The following is a 26,045-nucleotide window of genomic DNA, read 5'->3' as shown; positions in this document are numbered from 1 at the left end:
GTTTGTTTTCCTTTTCCCTACTCCTTGCTAACGAGTACTACCCTGCCAATATAAACTCCACACTTCCCCGCAACACCCATGTACCCCCACGCCCCTGTACAAGCAGGAATGTAACGCTGATACAACCCCTTGCTTTGTATAAGAAGGTCAGTTCGCGTCTTGCTCAATATCGCAATGTCTAGACATGAAGTGGATTATCCTCTCGCTTGCCACGGTCGCGTCTGCGCTGCAGACCCTTCCCCCGGTGCACTTCGATGACACAGGTTCAGGCCATAACAAAGGCTTTTCCTTAGCAACCACCGACCGGACAATCTACCTGGATGCCGATTTTGCCAGCTGGAAGGATCATAATGGGCTGACGCTGATTCCACCATCAGCATCCGACTTTGCCAACACATTCCGTGACGACTTGCAGGAGCTGACGAACAGTTCCTGGGAGCTTCGCACAGTCAAGCAATTTCCGAAACACGCATCGGGAATATTCCTCAGTCGCGCAGACAACCCGGGCCGGTTTACCTACGAAAATGGACGCGAAACCGAGGAGGGATATGAGTTGGAGATCCAGGATGGCAGTGTCTTGATTCGAGGCTCCGGGGCGCGAGGTATGTGGTGGGGGACGCGTACCCTCCTCCAGCAGCTACTTTTGACACACTCATACCTGCAAACTGGTCGCGTGAAAGATGCCCCCGCCTATGCGACTCGTGGATTTCTGCTAGACGCTGGTCGCAAATGGTATTCGCTGGAGTTTTTGAAAGATTTGTGCACATATGCCTCGTTCTTCAAAATGTCCGAGTTTCAGTACCATGCGACCGACAACTACCCGCTAAGTCGCGGTCAGAACGAGACCTGGAACGAGGTTTACTCGCAGTTTTCTTTGCATCCCGAAAGCGAGGCCCTTCACCCTCTTGTCCAGCGTCCCAACGAAACGCTGTCCCGGGCTGAGTTTGATGACTTCCAGCACCACTGTGCTCAGCGAGGTGTTACAGTGATGCCGGAGATCGAAAGCCCCGGGCATTCTCTCACGATTACGAAATGGAAACCCGAGCTTGCATTGGACTCGAAGGACCTGCTCAATCTCTCCCATCCTGACACTGTTCCTTTGATGAAGTCCATTTGGAGTGAATTCCTTCCTTGGTTCCACACAAAGGAGGTGCACATTGGCGCGGATGAGTACGATCCTGACTTTGCGGATGACTATGTTGAGTTCGTGAACGAGATGTCCCGTTTTGTGCAAGAAACGTCTGGAAAAAATGTTCGTATTTGGGGGACTTACGAGCCGTCAAACATTACCATCGATAAGAATGTGGTAATTCAACACTGGCAGTATGGGCAATCAGATCCGGTCGAACTAGCCCGCAACGGCTACAAAGTGATCAACTCTGAAGATTGGTGGGCCTATATGTCGCTGAAAAGCAATCATGTGCCTATCACGCCAGCCCCTTATCCTCAGTTCTTCAACAATGCCCGCGTCCTCAACTTCGCTGACCGGGACGGGTGGCAGTGGACGCCGGAGCTCTTCAATCCCGTAAACACTACTGAACAACCGGATGCCGAAGCTGTGCCGGGTGCTCTGCTGGCTGCCTGGAATGATAGTGGTCCGGATGCCACTACCCAACTCGAGGCTTACTATGCAATTCGTGATGGCATCCCAGTCGTGGCGTCGCAAGCATGGTGTGGTGAACGCGGACCTCGCTTACATGAACAAACCTTGGCCAAATCTATCGCACAATTGTCCTCTCAAGCTGTGGGACAAAATCTGGACCGACGACTCCCAGGAGAAGGGAGCAACGAATCAGGACTCTTGCTTTCATGGACAAGGCCAATTTCAGAGTCCACTCAGGACGGATATAATCTGGGCTATGGCAGTAAAGGCATGGATTACACCCTTCAACTGGACGTCACGGGTCCGTTTTCTTTGCAGTCCTCTGATGCCACACTTACCTTGTCATCGGATGGTGAATTGACCTTTGTTTCTGATGGGTGGCCATACCCACTTCGCTCTGTCGCTCAGGCTGACGGCTTTGACCAAGACCAGCCTGGACGGATTTGGACTAACAAGACCACCTCAAGTCATGATGTTGTGACAATACCCCGCCAGTCACAGATTATTATATCCACAGACGAGATATATGGAAGTCGTGTGTGGGTGGACGGATCCTTTGCCGGCCGCTTTGAAGTCTTCATATATGGCGGAAAGAATCAAGTTTTCTCATGGGGTCAGATGGCTTTTGTAGCACCGTTGGATGTTTTAAAAGGCTCTGGATTGCAACATTTGGCTGTTTTACAGGGTAGCAGGGATGGTTGATATCAAGTCTAGTCTACTCCAGCTTGCAGTGTTATGCTTTCTCGAATCTACTCCCGTTGGATAAATATTAAGCCTACAAAGAGTTATTGTAGAAGCAGACAAGCTCCCAGGTCTACACGTTTCCTACCCCTCTAGGTCGTAGTTCTAACCCATGCAAAGCAAATATCGGGTTCTGATTGCTAGCGATTTCTGTCTCCTCGACCATGTCATAAAGCCAATTTCAAGCGACCAAAGGATTGAGCCTGCAAGGGGCACAGCCACGCCTATCATAGGCAAAAAGTCCCATTCAAATCGTCAGCCATCTAAACATATACCTTTGCTGGATCGCCGGGCTAGAATTTAATAGCGAGATCTCACGCTTCCGTAGGAGACACCATTGAATTGTAGGTCAAGCAACAGCGATGCTGAAGTTGGCGTTAGTACCAAGTCGTAGTCGACATGGTAAAATTGCTTCCCTCTGGAGTTGGTTTTCTTTATAAAAAGCTCCTTCGGGATTCTGCTAAGATCTGCCTCCATCTCACACAGTACCGCCACGTCTGTTCAGGTCAGTATAAGGAACCCTACATATATATTCACGCCACAGGGACATACTAGAGTCAACTTTTTCAGGAGCTATGTTAGCCTGGCAAAATAGCAGTGAGTCCTGGAATACGAAGGATCCGCCAACGCCAATCACACGGTAGAAACTCATTCTTATTGGCTCACTCTCAGAGACGGATTTTCCCTTAAAGTCCGTTAAGCAGCCATAACTCTTAAGGATTGGTTAGTGCACACTGGAAGTTACTCACTTTGAGGATATACCATCGCATACGCCGATTCAATTTCCATTTCTCTTCATAAGGACACCATTCAAGGTCCTCATCTGCGCGGTGCTTTTTGGAATCAAATGGGATTCTCAGCTCAATGCCATAATTGCAACGCGCAATGCGACTCTCTACTTGGTTGCCTTCTTGTCCACGGATAACAGCACCCCTAAGCCTGTTAAGTACAAAGAAAGTACTGGGAATGCCTCTAGTACGTACCGAACAACAGCGGACCATCTGCTTTTGAGTCAGTCTCGGCCTGAGTTGACAAAGGGTCAAGAGCTTACGCATTTGGGGGATGCATGATTTGGATGCCGTCGGAAGCAGCCTGTAAGCGCTTGTAGAGATACCCCGAGGCGCCAAGGCCTCCGACTAGAATAATGGCCTAATTGGAATTAATTGAGTTTCCTGCGAAGGCACATTGGGGGCTCACCTTAGTCGAAAAGCCTGCTTCCTCGACGCTATGCCTTTGCTTGGCGACGAGTTTCTCAATCTGCCGAATGATAGGATCGAAGATTTCCTTCACTTGGTCTCTGTATCTGAATTAGAATACTTGACATCTGATAACGTAAAGCTAATTCTCCCTACGTACCTATCGATATATAAGTGCCCCTCGCTAAGCTCGAGGTTTGGGATCCCTGAAACCCCGGGAACAGGGATCCAATATCCAAGCTCACACATCTCATCATCTTCAAGAGGACCTGTATAGCCAGGCTTAATATAGTCTTGCCAGTACTTCCGTGCAGCCCTTGCTGTAGACTGTGGGAGTAGCTCATTCAATTCTTTCTCAATGATTCTTTTGATATGTATCTGAATTAGAATGACAGCTGATAATGTAAAAGCTCATTTCCCTACGTACCTTTTGATAAGCGCATCGAACCGCTCGTCTAACATCACTGAGCCACAAACAGCACCTGGAATCTGTTAGAGAGAAGCAAAAGTATGAGGCTTTGATAAATACCAGTTCCCTTCGTTGCTTCCTCAAATGCCAACGGGTCGGTTTGCTTGACGCGGTAGGTAATGATATCCTATCATGATTGTCACTCGAATTTGTCCAACCAGTTTCATACAATCACGACTCACCACAGTTCCACCCCCCGCATCGCAGACAATCAAGCAGTCGCCTTTCTATAAATTGTAAGATGACTCAAGTTCGATTCTGGTTGGATAGGGTTCACACCGAGATTGTATTTGGTTGAATTGTTCGAATTGCACAAACCGCAGCCGCCTCAGGTTCGGACAAGAGTCTTAAACTTGCTGGAGATATACCCGCCCGTTGTGCCGCCTGCCTAGTATAGTCTTTGCCTTTATCAGACCACACAGCCGGGACAGTAAGGATATATTCCAAGTCCATAGTCTGCAGCGCAGTTCCAAAGCGACGTGCCAAGACATCCTGAGCGTGTGCGACTACTTTTCCCAAGTAGTCACCAGCAACCTCCACGGGCGTCTTATTGAGGTCTTTGATAATTTCTTGAGAGTCGCTGGCAGGCAAGTAGCGGAATTTCTGACTCTCATCTAGCAAAAGCTTGACTCCCTGGATGAGTCGTTGTTGCTTGCCCGGATGGATCGACTGGTCAGTCTGATAACCCCATTTCATGCGTTCGTTGTCGTAGGAGCATATGGTTGGGACTTTCTGGCTTGTGGCTTATTAAAACGGTTAGAGGTATGAAGTTCTCTGTTGCCCTATGGACTCACTGTTGCCACCCCCTGGCCACGTCTGAATGAGCTCGATATCATCAGGGCAGTCTTCCAATCCCCAGGCAACACTATAACTGTCAGCTTGCCACTCTACCCTTACTACCAACACAAATATGTATTTACCCGCTGAAGGTTGTTCCGAAGTCAACACCCACTATAAGTTTTGGCCGCTCCTCTAGGGTCGTCATGTCGAATTCGGAACTGTTGGCTTCCTTATGAATTTTCTGAAGATAGAGTACACGAAGAGATTTTCTGCAAGAGACAATGGTGGTGGGTGATACTTCCTCAAGCAAAAGTTTGCTCATTTCGCAAGCTTGATATCATTGACTCCTGCGCTTAGCCGCAATGAGCGTCGGCGTGAGGCATATTTTTACAACATCAGCGAATTGTGGCGTCACAATCTGAGGTGTGTCATGAGTAAAAAGCGAAAATCCTTATTTTTTTATCATTATTTCAGACTTCACAACACTCGAGTATAGATACGCAATGTGGCGCTACGACGAGCCCAAGCCTGAGCAGGTGAACAGGAATACTCAGACCTCCCCAGGTTTATCCTCCAGATGGGGACAAATTGCTACGGGTTCGTTTCCCCCTCCATGGCCTATATGGGATCTACTAAACTCATTAGCTTGTATAGATAATAAGGATATGCATGATGAAATTGAACGGCTCCAACGGGTCTGTGGTGAACGTCCCCTCTACACTTCTTTCATCTAACAAACAAAACAGCGAGTCAAAACCGCAGAAAAAAAAAGCAGAGTTCTTTCAACAGGAGCGGCTTCTTGTAGAGGAGCAGGGTCGTCGGCGAGGCGAGCTGCTCGAAGATGCTGTTCAAGAATCGGAAGTAGTCAGAAAAGAGAACCGAATCCTCATGGCCAAAATTGCAAGCTTGCAAGCTGGGGTTGAGACCTTCTCCGACGAACAAATTAAGCAAGAGATGTGTCTACTCTACCACGATATTGAACGCTGGCGGTTTACTCATTTTGTAGCAAAGCCAAATCTTCAACAAAGGAACGATCCCACGCCAAGACCAGACGGCCTTGATATCTCGACATTGGATATCATCCAAACTCACATTGCTGGGCTGATTTATCAGTCGTTTTGGAACGGATTTATGGTTGGACCTGACCAAAGTTTGTGTAATTATCTCCGCAAGGCCGACTCCGAAATAAATAAAAAATGTAAGTGGTCAGAAAAGCCCTAGAGGTCACTCCTGTCACTGCTTTCTAACAACAGAAAGTTTCCAACCACATTTCCCGGCACTGGAGATGTGCGATGAGCTCTGCTGTGCTATCGTTGGAAACCTCTAGTTTGGAGAAACAGTGCAATTGGGTCATCGAGAAGGTAGAATCCTGCTTCGGTCGTTATGCTGTCACCGAGAGACCGAAACGAATGCAACAGCTCCACGACATTATTGCGCGCTGTATCAAGTTCAAACATAAATTGGATTGCCAGGAAGATAGATATATCTTCTGGGGCAGCTACCAATATGGATTGCCGTTCCGGGATAATAGAATGCGTACCCTGACAGAGGAGGATACGTCGGATGGACACGTTCATACTAGCCTGTGGCCCGGTCTATATAAGATTATCCGAACTGGCGAATGGTCGACAGTCGAAAAAGAGATTGTGAAAAAGATTGCTCCGGAGACCCCTTCTGTTGGAATGATCGACGAGATGGAATCCCGTGAAGACGTCCCAGAATTGGATGAGATTTAGAACGGTATTCGCTGATGCGGGAAACTGTATATTGCGACTATTGCTTCCAATTTGAATATCTAGCTATAGAAACTCCGTTGCTTGTCCAATGCAAAACATGCATATATCAATATTCGCCATCATATAGTTCCTAGACACCCTCGGCAAAACCGTCATTTCCAGACTCCGTGTCAACCTTCATGGAGTCCATCAACCCACAGACCTCGAAGATCGTTCGTGGTCCTAGACCTTCCGGTACACCGACTACTCCATCGGTCTTGAGGCGCTCCAAAGTGGCCTTAATGCCCATATAAGCCGGAGTGATCGTGGCGAATGAAAAGATCATGATTCTGAAGCCCATTTCCTCTGCCTCCTTTGTGGTAATGAGAGGACTGGCTCCATTCTCCACCATGTTGAGCAGAAGAGGCCAAGGTGCCAGATCCTGAACTGCTTGACGGGCTTGCTCCTTCGAAGTAAAACCCTCAAGCAGTCCGACATCCGCTCCAATATCCCTGGCGGCCTTCAGTCGACGGATGCACTCATCGTAGCCGTGTTGCTGAAGTGCATCGGTTCGTGCAATCAGAACAATATCTGAGTGCAGGCGGTCCTTAGTCAGCTTGGCGGCGCGAATACGCATAAGGTACTCCTCCAGACCAACGACTTTCTTGCCATTGAGATGACCACAACGCTTGTTTTGGATCTGATCTTCAATATGGAAGCCGGCCACACCTGCCTGGATGTATTGCTGCACAGACTTTGACACCATCAGAGGGCCTGGAAGGAAGTTAGACTATCTCTGAACCAAGTGATAAGAGTCTATTGTCTCAGGGCACATATCACTAACCTCCGTAGCCAGTATCCATGTCTGCAATCAATGGAGGTCCGAATGGATCCAGGTTGGCGATCATTTCGGCGTTGGTCTTCATGTCGTGAAGCTGAGCCAGGCCGAGATCAGCCATTCCCAGCCGTGAGGCGGTAGTTCCCGCACCGGTCTGTGCACTTGGTCAGCATGCAGGAACATGGTGTTAGGCATTAGAGTTCTCACCATGTACAGTCCCTTGAAGCCGACCTCCATGGCAATGCGAGCGGAGAGACCATCATACACACCAGGACACACAATGAGATCTTTGGTGTCTTTCAGCATACGGCGCAACTTGGAAGCTGCAGGAATCACATAGAGGGAAACAGTTGGCTCCTGCCGGGTCCCGTTGACCTCGTAGTATCCATCCTTCTCGACGGTGATTGTGATAGTCATGTTTGAGGTTTAGCAAAGAAGATGTCTTTTTGTTTAGACAGTTGGATTCTTGTACGACCATCGAGGGGCAACGCTGCTCTTTATATCTTCGGGTTCTCTACCCCGCAAGTAATTTGCACATGCAGACACACCAATCCCGGAGGAGCAGTGTATTCTTGCTCGTAGAGGACAATAGCACCTCACCAAAGGCAGAAGTCTCGGTTTCTTGGGGATGTAACATTCCACCACCCGCCAAGACATCCAGATGGCTTAGCTCCCTTCGCGTCGTACTGATTCTAGATGACCTCAGCTGAGTGAGTCTATGAAGAAGGCATATTGCGAAAGATTAACAGCGCTAGTCGCGGAGTAGGTGTTCAGATTATTCCCATCAATCAACAGCCATAATAGCGTTGCATACGTATATCTCCGTATGGACAGCCAAAATCTAGATAATGCATGTTTACATCGGGCTTTTTAGGCTGATTGGGATAGGTTGGGGACGGGGAACTGGACCCACCATGCTGATCCTAATGACTTGCTTCTCAGAGGAATTTAATCAATCTGAGTATCTTGGCAAGATGACTGCATGATTGTAGAGTGGTGCGGGTGCAATTTGCGCTCCTTTTCACGGGAGAGATCTGCGCGGCGATATCTTCAGAGGGGTTCCCCTTCTCTTGGCCAAATGCACCGTTCCACAAAGACCTCGTTCGCCAAGCTCTTCAGACCGGGAGATCATCACCAAAAGAAAAAAAGACGCATAGGGCGTTGTTGCTGTGTAGCGAATCAACACGTACTGTAGTGTTTGTACAACAGTTGTACCTTGTGTAAAGCCACCTGGGCAGTGCTAAAGGTAGGTAAGTCAAGACTTGCTGTAGCCTTGTGGGGGCTTTCGCCGGGCTGAGTCAGCCGTGTAGTTCCCTCACGGGCCGGAATTCCTCTAAGACTCCGAAGTGCATCGCCAATTTCCACCCCCCGTCATCTCCCACACTCATCCACCCCTGCTGCTTGGAAGACGCCGCTTTGAACTCTCAACTATCGTCTCTCACTCTTACCAACTTCAATCACGCTTATCATGGCTCTCACAGAACCAACCAATCCCGAGTTCCCTTGCTCACTGTAAGCCCTACCCCCACCCCGAAATAGGTCCCAAGCACAAGACCCGAATAGACCAAGAAATGCTCAACTCTTGATTCAGCACAATCTCCCTCCCTTTTCCGACCAATCGCCTTGCATCGTGCGCTCTACGCGCCTTGGAAGTTGATGCCGAACTATCCCCTCTTGTGCGACGGACTTTGACCCTCGTGGCTCCGGCGGTCGAAGCCCCATCCGAGCCGCAAGAAAAAAGGCAGAAGCAAGACCCCGACGAGTCTACAACCGTGTTGAAGATAACATACATCGCGACGACCAACCGGATGCTGCGCGTTTCTGTCAATGGATTTATGGAGAGTCTAGGTGTCGTACTTGGGGTTATGGCAGAATTGGATGTTGATGTGCTCAAGGCTGAGATGGAGGGCTGAATGGTGGATTTGCCCTGCAGCAACCTGCACCATTGGTCCCTCCGTCTTGGCCTCAACGTATCTGGTATAATCCTATCGGGAGGGTGTGTCTGAAACCCAGAGGCGCTTGGCTGCCACAAGGATTGGGGATTATGCACAGCGGGTCGTACGTCAACCCCTCCATCAGAACAACCCGTGGTGACACTAGTCCTGTCCGCGGATAGAGCTGGGGGAAAAAGGAGTTGCCGCCAAGCAACCAGCCAACGCTCATCCCACCGGGTCATCCTTGGCATCCTAGGCATGCATCGGAGACTAAGTTAGTATGAAGTCGGCTTGGTCTGCGGCCCGTCTAACAGAAAAAGGTTATGCACGGCATGTGATTGTGGCTGTACTTATCTCGCTTCGAGTTCTGCAGGTTCCATAGATTTCCACGGAGCTTCGGAGTTTTTCACGGCCTCTTGGCTCCGTCTTAGGGTGCATCAAGTTGGGTGAGATGATGCACTTGACCAGGTGAGGGGTGGAAGGAAACGTTGGCAGATCTCATAGTTTATTCATCCGTCCTTCAATGCATCGCCGGAGGAAAAGAAAATGCCCTTCTCAGTTGTGATTTATTTTGAAGATTCCCTGTGTCTCTTTGCCTCTTTATCCGCCTCATTTCTCTCTCCTTGTAGTCAAGAACATCCAACATGGACCCTGAAAAAGGTGCAATCGGTGGACTTCCAACGTCCCTGAGGGCCGAACTTGAGCCACAGCATGCTGACCTCCTACTTTTCGCTTGTTGTTTAATATCGGGACTTGTGGATAGCACGATATACAGAGGTACGGACAAGCTCAACTCCCGCCTACTCAACTGCGGCATATCTAACATACGTAGCCTACAACACTTTCGTTTCTATGCAAACAGGTAAGATTACAACCTCACCAATACACAATCCCACCCACGGTCGACTAATCACAGTGGTGTGTAGGAAACACCATCTTCGTCGGACTGGGTACATCACACCAAAACCTCCGTCGATATGGCTGGGCACGTTCGCTCACGTCCATCGGATGTTTCACCCTAGGATCCTTCCTTTTTGCACAATTACACCGCGTCCTGGGTACTCGCCGACGAGGGTCGTTGATGCTGTCTTTCCTGTTACAGGCCAGTATAATCCTGTTAACGGCAGGACTCGTTCAAGGGGGTGTCATTTCTAGTACACTAGTCAGCAAGGGATCGCAGAAAACACCCCCGTGGGACCAGATAGTCCCAATTGTTCTTCTTAGTCTCCAGTCTGCGGGTCAGATCGTAGCGAGTCGTGCCTTGGGATTCAATGAGATCCCGACCGTGGTGATTACCAGTCTTCTCTGCGATCTAATGTCGGACCCCCAGCTATTTCTTGTGAGGAATGTCAAACGCGACCGGCGAATAATTGCTTTTGTGCTAACGCTTGTGGGCGCCATCATCGGCGGATGGGTCACCAAGGTCACTGAGGCGATCTCTCCCATTCTCTGGCTATGCGCAGGTATCAAGGGCTTGCTCGCCTTAGCCTGGGCTTTTTGGAGAGCTAAGTAGAATACATCGTCGTGAGTTTCTCCGTTCAGTCTTGGGCTATCAAAGGCAGATTTGGCACAGTCACCGGGAATGTTGGTATTATACTATTCAACAGATTAACCGGATATACGCCGTTTATTTCCGTCCCCTACGCTCGCTACTCCGTTGCTATATTCGAAAGAGGCAGATACATAGGATGGGTCCGGTCGGATTGGAGAGCAATGCTATGATGAACGTTTTCTTTGAAGGATTATCTACGGAGAATGTCCATTTTCTGCTTGAAAAGTCTGCAACTTTATGCCCTCCCTTGTCACATTTTACAGCTAGGAGATGAAACCCCCAGAATTGCACACAAGAGGAGCGCCTTACAGGTGGCCTTCCGTTCTTGTTTATGTATGAGAACTATCGTCGATTCCGATGATCTCCGTCAGAATATCACTCCAGATAATCCAATATCCCCCCTCATCTGACAAACAAATTGGTCCCCATACCTCGGGAATTGCAAGCTTAGGGGCCAGAGACAGTTCCGCGCGACGGAATGTTCCGAGGACCTCAGATACAACGTCTGGCATATAAAGAACCGTCAATCTGACATAATTTTATTTCTTCTCTAACAATCAAAATGTCTTCTAAATTGACTGTCACGGGGGTCCAAGGCCGCCAAATTACAAGTAAGTCCCTCTTAGCCATACATCCAACCGGTGCTAACACTCCCAGTTCCGACCGGACTATTCATTCACAATGAATTTGTTCCCTCATCTACGGGTCAAACGCTAGCTGTGGAGAACCCCTCAACTGGCGATCAACTTGGAACAATTTCCGCCGCGGGCCCGGAGGATATCAACAAGGCTGTGGAATCGGCCAAGTCGGCTTTCAAATCATGGAGAACAGTTCCCGGACCTGCCAAAGCCCAGCTGTTGCTCAAACTTGCAGAGCTGCTTGAGCGCGATGCGCAAGATCTAGCATCATTGGAGGCCGTTGACGCAGGCGTCCTGTATACCGATTCGATCGGCATGAACATCCCTCAGGCGGTCGGCTGTCTGCGATACTATGCGGGCTGGGCTGGCAAGATCGATGGCAAGACACTTGACATGGAAGGTGGCATTGCCTATACCCATCGTGAGCCTTTGGGTGTCTGTGGTGCGATTGTACCTTGGAATGCTCCGCTGTAAGCTTTCCACTCCCAGCCAACCTGAACCCCTAAAGACATCTAACATGCTCTCAGGATGATCACTATTTGGAAGCTGGCTCCTGCTCTAGTCACTGGTAACGTTTTGATCATCAAGTCTTCCGAGCTTTCGCCACTGTACGCCCAGAGGCTTGCGGAGCTGGTGAAGGAGGCCGGCATTCCTCCTGGTGTTGTGAATATCGTTACCGGCGAGGGCGCCAGTGCAGGCCAAGCTCTGTCTGAACATATGGATGTACGCAAGATTGCGTTCACTGGTAGTGCGCTTGCAGGGCGCAAGATCTTGCAAGCAGCATCGCGAACCAACCTAAAGAAGGTCAGCCTGGAACTCGGCGGCAAAGGCCCGTCTATTGTCTTTGATGACTGCGATATTGAAAATGCACTTCCCTGGACTCGCCTTGGAATCACAGCCAACAATGGGCAAATATGTGCAGCTGGGTCACGTATCTACGTTCAGGCCTCTATTTATGATCGATTTGTGGAGGCTTACAAGAAGGCCGCCGCTGCTGCTCCGACAGTCGCCGGTAATCCATTGGATATTTCTACAACAAAGGGACCGGTGGTTAGTCGGGTGCAGCACGAGAAGATTCTTGAATTCATTCGTCAAGGAAAGCAATCTGGAGCCAGGCTTCTCTTTGGTGGTGAGCGGATCGGTGAGAAGGGATATTTCGTCGAAAACACTGCTTTTGCGGATGTTGGTGACGATGCGACGATCATGCGAGAGGAAATCTTCGGTCCCGTTGCGGTAAGCAAGCTTGCATACAAGACTCTATGGCATATACTAATCCGGGCACAAATTACAGAGTATTGCCAAGTTTACCACGGAGGAGGAAGTCATCTTCAAAGCCAATGACTCTCACCATGGCCTCAGCGCTGCCATCTTTACCAACGATGTTAACCGCGCTCATCGCGTGTCTAAGGGACTGGAGTCAGGTCAAGTAACTGTCAATGCTTGGGCGATGCTCAGTCCCAATGTTCCATTTGGGGGCGTGAAGGAAAGTGGATTCGGACGTGATATGGGCGAGGAGGCTCTCGAGGGTTGGACTACTGTGAAGGCTATCAAGTATCACATTCTTCCCCGACTTTGAGTATTATGTGTGACTAAATAGGTTTCTTATCTCTCAATTTGTTGTGAATTGCTTTTCTCGATTTTCCCGGTTCTAAATAGAACTGTACATACTTGGAATTTAGCACATTCCAAGGTTCTGGGCAGCCCTATCTCTTTTCATCCTTTTTCTAGGAGAGAAGAAAGACCGAAAATGAAACACAGATTGCTCGAAGAGAAGTTTCAGAACCCATCCAAAGAAAAAAGGTCAACCAATAGCCACTTTAGTTCAAGTGCTCGCTCATCCTATTCCTGCTTGCTAACGGATGCGCCCGTTGGAATCGGTTGCATATTGTGGAAAACGTTCTTTGGGTCGTACTTCGCCTTCACCTCCTGCAGTCTCTGGAGGTTCTCGCCGTAGATATTGCTTACGACAGAGTCACCAGCTGGGTACAACGTTAGTATCTATTGAGGTCCGAATATGTTTGGGTCAATCCGACTCACGTTCTGCGTAGTTGATGTACTGAGGCACGCTCGAATCAACAGCTTGGTCTTTGGTTCTGGTATCCAATTGAGCTTTCCACTTGGACTGGACTTCTCGTGCCCAAGCGCGGTGCTCCAGATCTTTGGATGGGTCGGTCCATCTCAAGTAGATGATCCCATTCTGAGTATGATTTCGGCTTGCCAGCGCGGTTGCAGTCAGAGGCACTTCGCAAATCTTGCGCATGTCAGTATACTCAAGAATGACGGCAGACGCCTTGAGATCTGGTTCACTCTGGATCTTGGTCATGAAATCATTGAAGATTACCCTGACAAAGTGAGGATCCAATGGCGGCTCATAGAAAATACCCTTGAAAGACTTTCGATCACCGTAGGTCGCTTGCGGGTTCTGTAGGGTGTTCACCATAGAGTACGGGATCATATCAAGGGTATTCAGGACTGGCTCAAGGGCCGTGAAGCTGGCGAATTTCTTTTGGCCTTCTTCGCGTGGACCATTATAGAAGCCAATGACGATGATCATGGGCCCAGATCCATCTGGTGCCAGGGCGAAAATGGACATCGCACCGAAGCGAGAGTCAGGTTTTGCCAGGGATTCGTTCAGTGCATCCGTAACTCCTTCCAGCTTGTCGGGGGTAAATGCAAGGATACCAGAGTACACGGGATCTTTCTGGTCGTAGGCCTGGTAGGTGAAGTCTGCCACGACGCCAAAGTTGTAGCCTGCACCTCGCAAGCCCCAGAACAGGTCGATGTTCTCGGTGGCAGAGGTCGTGACAATACGACCGTCGGCTAAAACGACGGTCGCTGACAGGAGATTGTCAATAGTGAGGCCGTACTCTCCGCTCAGCCAGCCATAGCCACCCCCTAGGGTGAGTCCTCCAACGCCGGTGTGGTTCACGGTACCCCCTACGGCCGCCAAGCCGTGGGCTGCACCGGCTTCGTCGACTTCCTTCCAGGTTGCTCCACCCTGAGTGGTGATAGTCTTCTGCGCGGTATTAACCGTCACTTGGTTCATGCGCGACAGATCAATGACCATGCCGCCATCGCTTGAGCTTGTACCCGCGGTTGAATGACCTCCACCTTTCACAGCAAGGTCGATACTATACTCTTGTGCCCACAACAGCGCGATCGAGATGTCCGACGCATCAATAGGTTGGACTACGACGCCCTGCAATTTATCAGTTGGTCATTTTGTCATTTTGTCATGTTTCGTGTTCTTCCATACCGCATATTTCATTCCAGTGTCCGACCAGCGGACTATAACATCTTTGTAACTCTCTGATTCAGGTGTGTAGACAGTCGCGGCTCTTAGGCGGCTCCGGAGAGCTTCGATAGCTGTATCATTGATCCCAGGCATGGTTGGGAGCGGAAGAATTGGTCGGCAAGAATTTACCCCGCGAACTTGTGGGTATTTCCCTATTTCCCTCGGAGTAACACCTGGAGTAGCACTTGTCTGACACGAAAGCGAGGATTAACCTGAACTTCGTAAAAATTTGACACTGCTTTCAAAATAGTTGGTACTTTGTACTTTGCTTTCAATCTGCTCCCAAATATATGTCGCTGTTGTGGTTCACACGTCTCGGCCGTTGTTTGCCGTGGTTGTTTGCCGAATATATATTTAAGCCAAGTGACTCCTGGAGATTTTCTTGAGAATAACACAGAGCTTTATGTATGGGATGAATTGGATTCTTGCAAGGGTGATACTGGGTAGAATCAGAAACAGATTGTAAAGCTGTCTATTTCCTCATGCTTGGAATAGAATCCCATATTTATGGACTTCGCCCCTACCCCTGTAAATAATGCCTCATTTCTTTGAATTGGCAATGGAGTCAGAAAAAGCCAATGACAATGCTAAATCCTATTGACTGAAAGCAGTCTGGACTGAAATATTGGGATACAGCTCGATGTAATTTGTATGTAAAAGGCATAAGTGATGTCAAACTGCATCGGCAGTGTTGATCTTGCTTCCGTGGGTGGTCCAAATCCTTGGCCGAAATGCCGAGTCGATGTAGGGTCCACTTAGCTGAATCCCGATCCCATATTGATTACGAATTAACTGGGATTCTCAACATTTCTTTCCTACCCTATTTTAGGACCTGCTGAGAATACTTTGCGTACAACTCGGGATACCACCGCTGGCCCACATCTGGATGGCTTAGGATGCGATTTCTCAAGTGAGCCTCGCCGAACTGCAATTCGTTAGTCCCATGCATGGAAATCTCAAACTAGAACAACTCACGCAAGAATATAAAGGAGAAAGGAATTCACTCGGCACATCAACTGCCCGTTTCTTCTTGTCGTCCGAGGCCGGAATACGCTGCACGATGTGAGCAGCGGATTCCTTGAGCTGATCTAGCGCCAAGTCTAGTCTCACGCTCTGGAAGAACGGGATACTATAACGCGTTTGAGATGTAGGCGCCTAGGGGTAGCAAGCTGTTAGAAAGCTCGCCCAGTAATGAATGGTATGGTAAACATACGATAACTCGGTGCGTTGTGGCCGCGCAAATCCCTCCAGTGATGGCTTCGAATCCTTGTTGGATATTTACGACAAGACTCCCCTCAATGGGAGGCACGTCAATCCATTCTCCCTTCTTATTGAGTACCTGTAGTCCTCCTGTGTTGTCTTGGGACAGGAAGGTAAAGAGACCCGCCGAGTCCTTGTGAGGGCCGACACCCTGGGAGTTTTGCGCTGCAGGTGGGTATTTCACAAACTTCAGCCGGCTCATATTACCCTTGAAGCCATCAAATGTCTCCCGCGGGAGGGACAAGCATTCTGCGACGAGGCGTACGAATGCTTGCGCCAGGCTATCAGTCTCCGTCATATATTCTTCAACCAGGTCTTGAGTCCCAGGGCAATCTGGATACTGCTCAGGGTTAGTGGTTGGGACGCACGTCTAAGGGTGTGACTTACCTGATTAGGCCCTTCAAGCCGTTGCCATATTGGGTCCTGCTCTGTCCATGGTTTCACGCCAGGGGTGCCAAAGTCAAATTGCTAGAGCCGGGAAATTAGAACCGTGACAGGTCCGAAAACGAAAACGAAATAAGCCCACCTCGCGGATATCTGTTTTTGTCGCAGTGGTCTCGGCACCGAGGCGGGTATAGCCAAGAAAAGATGGCGAGTTGATCATATTGCATTTCTCCTTGGCCTCTGTCGACAGGGCAAATAACTTGGGTAGATTTTCATGCGTATGATGAATCAGGCTCTGTCTCAAGTTTAGCTCAGCATATTTCATTTGCTCGCATTGTTTGTCATGCGCACCTCTAATCCTGTGTTGGTCAAATACAGGAACCCAACGACGAAGATAGCTTCACGCAACTTCGAGAGCTCCTCATTTTTCGTCACGGGGTCATTGAGCCGAGCGAAATCGACGATCGGCACGGATGAAAATGTCTCTGTCATTCCGCCTATTGCGATTAAGTGAAGTGTTTTTTGTGATTGGAATTTGCATCCCCGCAGATTCACAGGTAATTATGCGGGGCCCCGGGGTGGAACAGGGATTACTCAGCCACGAGACTCCAAGTGACCTCGGGATGAACTTGTATGGGAAATACCCCGTAGACTTCAAGGCCCAACTTGGATTTGCACAACGAGTCGAAGATCTGAAGATCCCGAGATCGAGGTTGTCAAAAGACTTGATTAACTAATGCGATCACGCCATTTATCCCTGTATTGTCGAACCGCACCGTCAACATGCATAGAAAACATTATACAGAGCCCCCTATTGCCAACACTGAACTCCCATAGGAGGATAAAGACTCACGTTCTAAAATTGGTCGATTGATGGAAATATAGCCTCCCCCTTGACGCTTCTGAATGCCAAGATCGAGGTTTTCTCCTGAAACCATGGAGCCCTTGGCAAGAACCCACCGCTGACGTTTCAGATCATTTGTGGAAGTTCTTCCGGCGAAGTGGTCCTGTGAGTAAATGAAGAACCATTTCGTCGCCTGATTATTTTCCATCCAAACGACGTCCATCCATTAAGGTGTGCACGGGTGTCCGGTCCGTGACCCTAAAGGGCTTAAGCCCGTTCTAGACTGGGGACTTATATCAATCTATGCCAAGCTTTGTGTTTCAGAGGAAACATGGCTGTCACAAAGCAGGCCCCTAGGCTGGCAATCTGATACGTGACTCGTCGGAGAATTAATGCCATCACGTCCATCTCGGTAAATCTTCGGTTCGGCTTGGCCGGAAGAGATTATCCAGCACGGAAATTCTCCAAAGGTCAGGAGGATGGTGGATGCAGCTTGTCTCAGGAGCTCCTATGGCCTGGCGAAGCTCCTGAGTGGTATATAAACCCCTTCGGTCGACCGTGACATACTCATGTTTTAAATCAACACTCTCACACTCCGCCAAAGCAACTTCGAGACTCAGTCCACTCTTTCATTCCTTCGAGATCTCTTTCTGTACCCACGATGGCTCCTTTCAACTTGATGGCAGTTTCTCTGCTCGGCTGCTTGTCTAGCCTTGCACTGGGAGCTCCTACTGCAACCACCAACTTCGGAAAGCGCGCAAGCGTCGATGATGTGAGTATCAATGCGCGAATTGTTCAAGCACCTTCTGGTCAACATCCTAACGTGGCTCTGATTTAGGTCGCTACTGGTTATGCCAGCGAGAATGGAGGCACCAACGGTGGTGCTGGTGGCACTACTACCACTGTCTCCTCGTATGCTGCCTTCACTTCTGCGGTCAGCGGCAATGATGCCAAGGTTGTCTTTGTTGACGGCCCCATCGAGAAGTCGGCCAAGCAAGTCCGTGTTGGAAGCAACACTAGCATCATTGGCAAGGACTCGAAAGCCATCCTGAACGGCTTCGGCCTGTATGTTGCCATTCCCAGCATCGATTTGAGATGATACTAAACCATTATAGTATGGTCAAGGAACAGACCAATGTCATCATCCGCAACCTTGGTGTCCACAAGGTGGTCGCCGACAACGGCGACGCCATTGCTGTTCGTGAGTACAACCTACTAAAAGATATCTGTCTAGGAAACAGATGAAAGGCTGACTGAGCTTAGAAAAATCCACCAATGTCTGGATTGACCACTGCGATGTCGCCTCTGACCGCGATCACGACAAGGACTACTATGATGGACTCATCGATGTAAGTTCAGATCACAGGATGCCGGATTAGGACAAACCACAGATGCTGATATGAACAAGCTTACCCACGCTGCCGACTTCGTCACTGTGTCCAACACCTTCATCCACGACCACTGGAAGGCCTCCCTGATCGGTCACTCGGACAGCAACAGCGATGAGGACACCGGTCACTTGCGCGTCACCCAGAACAACAACTACTGGTACAACATCAACTCGCGTGGTCCTTCCTTCCGCTTCGGTACTGGCCACATCTACAACAACTACTACCTGGACGTCTCCGACGGCATCAACACCCGCCAAGGCGCCCAGCTTCTTGTTGAGTCCAACACCTTCGTTAACAGCAAGAAGCCCCTCTACTCTACCGACTCTGGCTATGCTGTGGCCAAGGACAACGACTTCGGCGGCGCTGAGAACACTGCTGAGGCTGGAACCCTGAAATCGGTTCCCTACGACTACAAGCTGCTTGGCTCGGCCAACGTCGAGGCTGCTGTGGTTGGTACTGCTGGTCAGACCCTCGTCTTCTAAGTGAAATAGTGAGAAATTATGTAGCAATCCGGGAATCGCTGTCCGAGAAGCGCAATTTGTGTCTATTTTGTTTGAATCTGTTGCAATTTAGTCCTTAGCAAAATCTACCTTGTTTGCTTGCATTGATATCCAACAGATACCTTAGTACATAATATCATAGGGCTCGAGTTCTACTATTGTATAGCAAAGCAACTCATCAATCAAATTCAGGGAGTGAGTAGAGAAAGGAATGGACTTGTTTACTTGGTGGTCATGCGCTGCAACAGGTACGCTATCCAGAGTAGGATAAGCTGGCCCCACCCCCGGGGCCGTCTGGTTGTATGGACATATCTTGTCTCCTTCTCAGTTCTTGGCTAGACAGCAGAAAAGGACCAAAACGGCTTAATTTGTGAATGCAATTTTTCTATGTATAATCTAGATATATGTCTGAGGATCTAATTACCGGGTACCCATAAGATAAAATGACTCACGCTCCAGTCCATGCAGGCCAATCCAAACTCCGCCACAGTCCTGTAAAATGCTATTCCTTCAGAAAGTACGGTCCCTCAGGAATGAATTCAATGAAACCAAGTCTTCGCTGGGCGCTGGAGTGGGAAGGGCAATCTTAGTTGCGTCAAACTCCCATGCGGCCTCACGCGCGTGCTCGTTCGATTTGAGATGGAAAGACATCATCCACTCTTTCACTCTGCCCTCCAAGAATCCCATCTCACGGTTTCGCTCCCACATACGACGGGACTCTTTAAATGCATGGTTGATTATATCGCGACGAAGATTCTCGTATGCGTCAAAAGCCTCCGTCAGGGGCTCCGAGCGATAGCTAGCTAGAATTCGAGAGAACAAGATTGCGTCGTCCAGTGCGTATGCAGCCGACTCATCACGCGGGGGCATCTAATTATCTTGTTAGAATGTAACAAACAGGGTTAGTCTTTTCATGGTCGGACATACCGCGTGTGCTGCATCGCCCAGCAAAATAACTCGGTTCAAACACCAACGCCCTCCGGGGCGAACTTGATATACGGGATAAAGCATCCAGTGCGCTTTACTCTCAATAATTTCTTTGACACATGGAATCGCACATTTCCCAAATCGGTCTCTGATCTCTCCGCGGAGGGCGCAGCGAATTCTGTTCTGGGTGGCCCAATCCTGACCAGGCTCTAGTCGATAGCTGCTGAGGGCTTCCGGACTGAATTGCACGATAGCAGCAGCGAAGATCTGTTCGCAATCACGGTCACAGTAGCTCGCCAGCATTGAGCCATGTCGTGAGATATTGAGCGATGATGTGCGGAAGTGAGCGGGTGATGAAAGTGAATCCGAGTCGATCGTGGCCTGCAAAAATGACAACCCCGTGTACTCAGCAGGCCGGCCGATATCCACAAACTTGGTGCGGACCGCCGAGTGGACGCCATCGCAGCCGATAATCAAGTCCGCCACTGCTTGTGTGCCATCCTGGAAAGTCACGGCGGCTCTATCGTCGAATTCCTCCCCACCGATCACTTTCTTGCCGAAGACAACCTCCACATTCCGAGTCCGCTCCGCCACAGTCAACATGGCTACCGACAGAGAAATCCGCATGACTCTTCGACCCTTGTATCCGCCAAATCCCTTTCCCTTATTATCTGTGAAGCTGATGGAGCCGATTGCGCGGCCCGAACGCATGGAGAAAAGCTCAATGGCGTCAACATCGGCACCGCCCTCGGGACCCATCCGGTCCAACTCATCTAACACGCCTAGCTGGGCGAGATGTCGTTGGGCGACGGGGGTCAGATTAATAGCACCGCCGGAAGTCGATAGCACATCGTGTCGTTCGTAGACAGTAATTTTCAGGTTCGGTACGAAGGGAGAAAGCTCCCGGGACATGGCCAATGCACAAGCGATGCCAGCGATGCCAGCACCGACGATGGCGATATTCTGTGGGGGGTGAATTGGTGCCATTGGGTGGACCGAGTAACTCGAGGTTGTCAAGATTTCAGTGAAGAGAAGTGCCGTGAAGGAAATTCGCTTGGCATGAGCTTAATATCGCAGAATTTTTCCAACTGACGATTCCGCTCTCTCATCCAGTATTAATATATACTGTGCACCTAAAAAAACTAACGGGCAGCCTAGAAGCCTCTAGAGATTCGGCCGGGGCAGGAGATCCTTCGGCATGTCAATCCGTGGGCTCCGTGGTGGAGTCTCACACAACCATGGTTACCACAGATTTAAGTGTATACCTAGGTACCTCACATCGGAGGTAGCTTATTGAAATGAAGTATGGAAGTATCTACCTAGGTAGGTAAGGGGTGGCGAGTGGCGTCAAGTCTGGGGGAATATGAGAAGGTCCGTGGGATGTTATACAAAGAAAATATGAGTTCAGAATTGATTGCGGAAGGAGCTCGGGGGAAGCTAAGAACGGAAGGATCCCGTTGGACCGGAGAAATTGACAGCACCGTTTGTCCCTTTGTCTTACTTTCTTCCTCAGATTGACCATTTTGGGACTGGACGATCGCTAGAAGACCAGTAGAAGACCACTCCAAGTCCTTATATCCACTTTTGACTGGATTAGCTCCAGTTATCTAGATTCGCAACGTCCAGTGCCCAGTTCCACTTCCATGGCGTTCCAACTTTTTCCTTACGAGTCTGGGGTTAAGTCGTGTGCTCTTTTGATCTTTGTTACTAGTATATAGTACCTAGGTACCTCGGCAAGGATTTCAATGGCCCCATCGAACGTTCTTTGCATATATTCCAGGAATATTCTAAGGTTATTGGCCCCCCTTTTGGTGCTTTTGTTGCGCTAAACTTAAAAGAATCTGGCTTGTCACAAAAATTCTATGTTTTTATGTTCATTCTTTTTTAACCGAGATACACCTTCTAACCCCAAACACTGGTGAATTCTGGGCAATATCAAACGCGGCTCATTCTCCAGTTCTTATTTCGGAACTCCACCAGAAGACGTCTGCTTCTGAGGCCGTTGAGGCACAGACGATTTTAAATTCCAGAAGGCGGTGAACGAACACAGCCCACATATCCCCGCTGGGCCCGTTAGTGTTGGGACATGAAGAAACACGACAGGGGGGTTTTACGAACCCAGTACACAATTCATTCCATAATATCCGATTTTTTCCGTGCCATAGCCCGAGATAATCGGCCCAACAAACATCCCTAGTGTCCAGCTGATACTAGAAACCGATATCGCTCTTGAGTACCCGCCATTCGGGCCAAAGATTCCAGGATTCTCTCCTTCGATCTCATCAACAGCTTCTGCAAAATTGTTATGATCACTGGCCAATGAGACTAATCCAAAAAAAAGGAGAAAAAGAAAAACTTACGAGTGGCTTCCATCATACCCACCCCGTTGAGCAAGCATATCACAACCCCGATACACGTGACAGATACGCTGTATATAATCGAACCAATCTTTTCTCCATAAGCCCAGGGAAACCGTTCGTCCCCAGGAACGCCAATCAGCCACATTAAAGGTACCAGAAGGGCAAACCCGACCGTGGTCGGGTATCGGGTCCCCACCCGATCCTTCAGCCAGCCCACAGGAACACTAAGGAGCACCGCGGGGCCTTGGAAGGCAGCAAATAACAAACCAGCGGGGAGACTTCCCCAATGGAAGGCATCGCGCACATGGAGGGGAAGGGTAGTGTCGAAGCTGGCAGTTAGAACGGCATAGCAGAAATAACTGACAACACCACCAACGAAGCGACCGTTGCCACACAAGCATAGATAGAATTGTATACCCGTCTTTTCCGATACAGCCTGAGTGCTTACCTGTGGTTCTGGATCAGTCGATGGTGGCAAAAGTGCCTCCCTCTCTGGATCCTGCCCGTCCGGTTCCGCGCGAACAGGTACGCTGGCTTCCCGCGACCGCTCTAGCATTAGACATCGCAGAATGACATCAAACACAATAACGAAAAGAACACTCGACCATGCCACCCAATACCCGCCTATGTCGAACAGAATGCCAGCCACGAGCGGTCCGCCCGATGTACCTACGCCAATGGCAACAGTCACGAAACCATACATTTTACCCAGCTCATCGGCAGGCACGTTGTCCGCCAGAGTAGCGAATCCTACCACCCAAAGAACAGTGCTGGCAGCAGACTGTATAAGGCGACCGGCAAAGAGGGTGAACACTGCACTAACATTAATCGTCTTGCTGGGAATATCACATCCGCGGATAGCCGCCACTTACATGAAGTCGCCACGGCGAGTATCAAAGAACCCACCAATGCCCCCGCAAGTCCGAATAACAGCCAGGCACGTTTCGCGCCCGAGCGATCGGCGTGAGACCCGATCAGGAGACTTGCCACGACCATGATGAGCGCGGTCTGGGATAGCAGCGCTGTGCTTATGCGCTGGGTGAGCGAGACATCGAGGCCCAGTCGATGCTCCAGCACGAACGGAAGAATCGGAACCAGAAATCCGTACAGATACATATCTATTGCCTGGGTCAAGATATGCCCTTTTCTTTGCTAAATTTGTGAATAGCCTACCGGTCAGCATGGCCACTGCCATTGCCGCGACAATGAAATAGGTGGATGATCGCCATCGAACACCCCATGACTCTTGTTGGTTTGATGAGGCTCTCATAGTGTTTATGGGTCCACGGGTTGTTTCGCAGCTTAATGATCGGTTCGGTGGAAAGAGGGGGGCTGTTCTTGGATTTTACACAGACCAACTACCCCGGGCCCCCTCCCGGTCTAGCCCTGGAAAGTAGATCAATTCGCTTATTAATGTCTAAATTGAGATGCATTACCCCCTGTGGAAGGATTTTAGACGATTCTACGTGACTCATCACGCAATTCTGACATGTTCCGGCTAAGCACCCGGTGGTGGATGCGCCATCCCTGGCTTGTCAAAATCTGTCGGCAGAGCAAGGGCTTGCATTAGCCACGGCTGGACCATCGGATAGATCAGCCACAAAGGGAAAAAATCGGTCAAACGCAATACGTTTGCAAACGCTGCTAATCAAACAGAATAGTCTAGATATCGACTATCTCGAGTGTATATCGCTGTCGATATGCACCATCGAGTACTCCGTAGAGATCATCGCGTTACTAGCTGGTCAGTCGCCGACGCGGCACGTGCTATTACACTTGAAAGCCACGTATCTACCGGAAACGGTTTTTAGGATGTCAAATAAATTCTATCATGCTTGATTGCGTTAAAATATTCGTTGGCTCGTGATACATTGCATCATATCACTTAAAACACATGTTCGACGTTTGCCGAGATCACATTCCCTTGCCGCAGTCCGCATCGCAAAAGGTGTAGAAGAAAAGAGGTGTATACAAAAGCAAGATGGCAATAAATCGTTTCACATCAATGTTTCCTGATGGCAAGCCAGCGTCCACTCGCCATCCGACCCTTGGCTCCAAGTCGTCGAGCCCGAGGCAGTGTATTCTTTCTTCCCGCGTACAGCGCGGACCTTGTATGTGACGACGCCTGCCATCAAGTCGACGATGATGACCCGTACCTCCTCGAACTGATAGGCGTCGAATCGGTGAAATGGTGGCCGGACGGCCTTCTTGAAAGCGTCCTCGTCTTCGAGTGTGATGATGGGCATCTGAGGGAATAGGAAACAAGCTTCGGGATTGCTGAGTTTCCAGATAGCTGGTGCGGGATCAGCAGATGTGAGAGCAGTCCAGAGTGCGCGCTCTTTGTTGAGGAGGTCCTCGCGGATACGTTCGTGCATTGAAGGCATGGTTGGTATGTAGTTGTTGGTTTTGCTGGATTTGGCTGATGAGGATATCGAGGAAACACGCTGGTTGAACTGTTTTGCGATGCGGATGCGAAAGAGACGGTATCCTAGGACGAATTTTGTAGGTACGACAAAAGTAATAATCAACAATGATCTTGCGCGTCCCTGGCCTTGATTTTATTGTTTCGCCGTCTGGTACCTATATTAAAATGACGTCAGATGACGTTGAGAACCAAGCAATTTAATATCTGGGGATCAACATGTCATATAAGATGCAGAGTACCTACAACATAAATAGATATGCTTGACATGCGTCATACTCCACGTTCAACATCACACGGTGGCTGAAAAGCTCTGGCATCACTGGGCCTGGTGCATCCACGATTTGACCTCTCCGCGTGCATCCACGGAAATGTAGTTTCGACTTTGCTGGGTTGATGCTCATCACCAATATGATGAGATTACTTGTTGTATTCTTTTTGTTTGGGGCAACCTTTGCGCCGATACTTGGATACGGCCACGTTGCACATGTACCTGTACCATATTTTCCGATTTGAGTTGCCTTGATAAAGGCGCTTAGACTACACCACAACGCTAACTACGGTAAATCGGCTGCCGATAATGGCTGCCTTTGACGCCGGTTTAAGCTCCCTACCCAACGTATTTCGCAAGCGAGTGGTGTGAAAGATATGCCCGGGCGCATATTCTACGACTCGGCCAAAAGACCCGTGATGGAGATTTGCGTCGTTCTGTCGGGGAACCCACCCACCTTGACCTCTTGGCGAACAAGCTTCTTCTGACATCGCGACTGCTTTTAAAAAGCTATCCGCTAACCGTGATAACAGGGATTCGAGAGCACTACAAGTGAAGACTGCCCTCTATGTCAACAGATATAAGCCCAAAGTGAGATCGACCTAATTCATCGTCTATGGCTATAGGGATGTGACGCGCCCTTGAGTTATTGGTGTCGGCGTTCACGGTGGTTAGGGGTTGTCACCACAGATACCACAACCGCGGATTCTCTTGGTTTCATTTATGGAATGTGACTTGAAGATCGTAATTCTTGGACCCATCGACAAGGATCTTGCATTGATCTACCATACCACAGACTCTTGTCAACCTTGACACGCCAGTGGGAAGCGACTCCGCACATACTAGATAAGAGACGATGCCTTGCGGCTCAAACGAGCTAGCAACTGATGATTCGGAAAGCCAAAGCGGGTTTAGCCCTTGTCAA

General features: G+C 49.4%; 13 protein-coding genes across 13 annotated transcripts; 6 read left to right on the top strand and 7 right to left on the bottom strand.

The window, feature by feature from the left end:
* Positions 1-184: 184 nt before the first annotated feature.
* Positions 185-2,305, top strand: N7525_003922 (beta-N-acetylhexosaminidase; the record flags this gene model as incomplete). Its single annotated transcript, XM_002566322.1, has 1 exon — positions 185-2,305. One exon carries the CDS (start codon positions 185-187, stop codon positions 2,303-2,305), a length of 2,121 nt encoding a protein of 706 aa, XP_002566368.1.
* A 339-nt stretch (positions 2,306-2,644) lies between these two features.
* Positions 2,645-4,994, bottom strand: N7525_003921 (Hsp70 family protein; the record flags this gene model as incomplete). The annotated part of the gene is made up of 12 exons (XM_061212864.1): positions 2,645-2,841; positions 2,897-3,056; positions 3,094-3,277; positions 3,396-3,493; positions 3,542-3,641; positions 3,701-3,904; positions 3,968-4,022; positions 4,070-4,136; positions 4,192-4,236; positions 4,289-4,752; positions 4,804-4,874; positions 4,930-4,994. The coding sequence occupies 12 exons, from the start codon at positions 4,992-4,994 to the stop codon at positions 2,645-2,647; spliced, it is 1,710 nt and encodes a 569-aa protein (XP_061069885.1).
* A 464-nt stretch (positions 4,995-5,458) lies between these two features.
* N7525_003920 (uncharacterized protein) lies at positions 5,459-6,525 on the top strand (the record flags this gene model as incomplete). The annotated part of the gene is made up of 3 exons (XM_002566324.2): positions 5,459-5,484; positions 5,536-5,987; positions 6,047-6,525. The coding sequence occupies 3 exons, from the start codon at positions 5,459-5,461 to the stop codon at positions 6,523-6,525; spliced, it is 957 nt and encodes a 318-aa protein (XP_002566370.2).
* A 130-nt stretch (positions 6,526-6,655) lies between these two features.
* N7525_003919 (isocitrate lyase/PEP mutase family protein) lies at positions 6,656-7,759 on the bottom strand (the record flags this gene model as incomplete). Its single annotated transcript, XM_002566325.1, has 3 exons — positions 6,656-7,278; positions 7,349-7,496; positions 7,550-7,759. 3 exons carry the CDS (start codon positions 7,757-7,759, stop codon positions 6,656-6,658), a joined length of 981 nt encoding a protein of 326 aa, XP_002566371.1.
* Positions 7,760-8,810: 1,051 nt separating this feature from the next.
* On the top strand, positions 8,811-9,255 carry N7525_003918 (CTAG/PCC1 family protein; the record flags this gene model as incomplete). Its single annotated transcript, XM_002566326.1, has 2 exons — positions 8,811-8,854; positions 8,934-9,255. 2 exons carry the CDS (start codon positions 8,811-8,813, stop codon positions 9,253-9,255), a joined length of 366 nt encoding a protein of 121 aa, XP_002566372.1.
* Positions 9,256-9,920: 665 nt separating this feature from the next.
* On the top strand, positions 9,921-10,789 carry N7525_003917 (YoaK family protein; the record flags this gene model as incomplete). The annotated part of the gene is made up of 2 exons (XM_061212863.1): positions 9,921-10,053; positions 10,203-10,789. The coding sequence occupies 2 exons, from the start codon at positions 9,921-9,923 to the stop codon at positions 10,787-10,789; spliced, it is 720 nt and encodes a 239-aa protein (XP_061069884.1).
* Positions 10,790-11,390: 601 nt separating this feature from the next.
* On the top strand, positions 11,391-13,042 carry N7525_003916 (putative aldehyde dehydrogenase; the record flags this gene model as incomplete). Its single annotated transcript, XM_002566328.2, has 4 exons — positions 11,391-11,439; positions 11,486-11,936; positions 11,994-12,699; positions 12,758-13,042. 4 exons carry the CDS (start codon positions 11,391-11,393, stop codon positions 13,040-13,042), a joined length of 1,491 nt encoding a protein of 496 aa, XP_002566374.2.
* A 263-nt stretch (positions 13,043-13,305) lies between these two features.
* On the bottom strand, positions 13,306-14,854 carry N7525_003915 (FAD-binding oxidoreductase; the record flags this gene model as incomplete). The annotated part of the gene is made up of 3 exons (XM_002566329.1): positions 13,306-13,445; positions 13,504-14,665; positions 14,723-14,854. The coding sequence occupies 3 exons, from the start codon at positions 14,852-14,854 to the stop codon at positions 13,306-13,308; spliced, it is 1,434 nt and encodes a 477-aa protein (XP_002566375.1).
* A 727-nt stretch (positions 14,855-15,581) lies between these two features.
* N7525_003914 (isopenicillin N synthase family dioxygenase) lies at positions 15,582-16,897 on the bottom strand (the record flags this gene model as incomplete). Its single annotated transcript, XM_002566330.1, has 6 exons — positions 15,582-15,686; positions 15,737-15,916; positions 15,975-16,361; positions 16,409-16,489; positions 16,548-16,700; positions 16,757-16,897. The coding sequence occupies 6 exons, from the start codon at positions 16,895-16,897 to the stop codon at positions 15,582-15,584; spliced, it is 1,047 nt and encodes a 348-aa protein (XP_002566376.1).
* A 1,013-nt stretch (positions 16,898-17,910) lies between these two features.
* Positions 17,911-19,122, top strand: N7525_003913 (pectate lyase family protein; the record flags this gene model as incomplete). Its single annotated transcript, XM_002566331.1, has 5 exons — positions 17,911-18,021; positions 18,088-18,314; positions 18,365-18,450; positions 18,513-18,598; positions 18,658-19,122. The coding sequence occupies 5 exons, from the start codon at positions 17,911-17,913 to the stop codon at positions 19,120-19,122; spliced, it is 975 nt and encodes a 324-aa protein (XP_002566377.1).
* Positions 19,123-19,650: 528 nt separating this feature from the next.
* On the bottom strand, positions 19,651-21,054 carry N7525_003912 (FAD-dependent oxidoreductase; the record flags this gene model as incomplete). The annotated part of the gene is made up of 2 exons (XM_002566332.2): positions 19,651-20,010; positions 20,068-21,054. The coding sequence occupies 2 exons, from the start codon at positions 21,052-21,054 to the stop codon at positions 19,651-19,653; spliced, it is 1,347 nt and encodes a 448-aa protein (XP_002566378.2).
* Positions 21,055-22,027: 973 nt separating this feature from the next.
* N7525_003911 (uncharacterized protein) lies at positions 22,028-23,697 on the bottom strand (the record flags this gene model as incomplete). The annotated part of the gene is made up of 5 exons (XM_061212862.1): positions 22,028-22,131; positions 22,186-22,359; positions 22,428-23,240; positions 23,300-23,545; positions 23,601-23,697. The coding sequence occupies 5 exons, from the start codon at positions 23,695-23,697 to the stop codon at positions 22,028-22,030; spliced, it is 1,434 nt and encodes a 477-aa protein (XP_061069883.1).
* Positions 23,698-24,424: 727 nt separating this feature from the next.
* On the bottom strand, positions 24,425-24,811 carry N7525_003910 (nuclear transport factor 2 family protein; the record flags this gene model as incomplete). Its single annotated transcript, XM_002566334.2, has 1 exon — positions 24,425-24,811. The coding sequence occupies one exon, from the start codon at positions 24,809-24,811 to the stop codon at positions 24,425-24,427; it is 387 nt and encodes a 128-aa protein (XP_002566380.2).
* Positions 24,812-26,045: the final 1,234 nt, after the last annotated feature.

The sequence above is a fragment of the Penicillium rubens genome (assembly GCF_028828025.1).
Source record: "Penicillium rubens strain IBT 27055 chromosome Unknown utg000002l_segment0_segment0, whole genome shotgun sequence".
Taxonomy (NCBI): domain Eukaryota; kingdom Fungi; phylum Ascomycota; class Eurotiomycetes; order Eurotiales; family Aspergillaceae; genus Penicillium; species Penicillium rubens.
The sequence above is the reverse complement of the archived record's forward strand: the minus strand, read 5'-3'. Positions and strand labels throughout refer to the sequence as shown.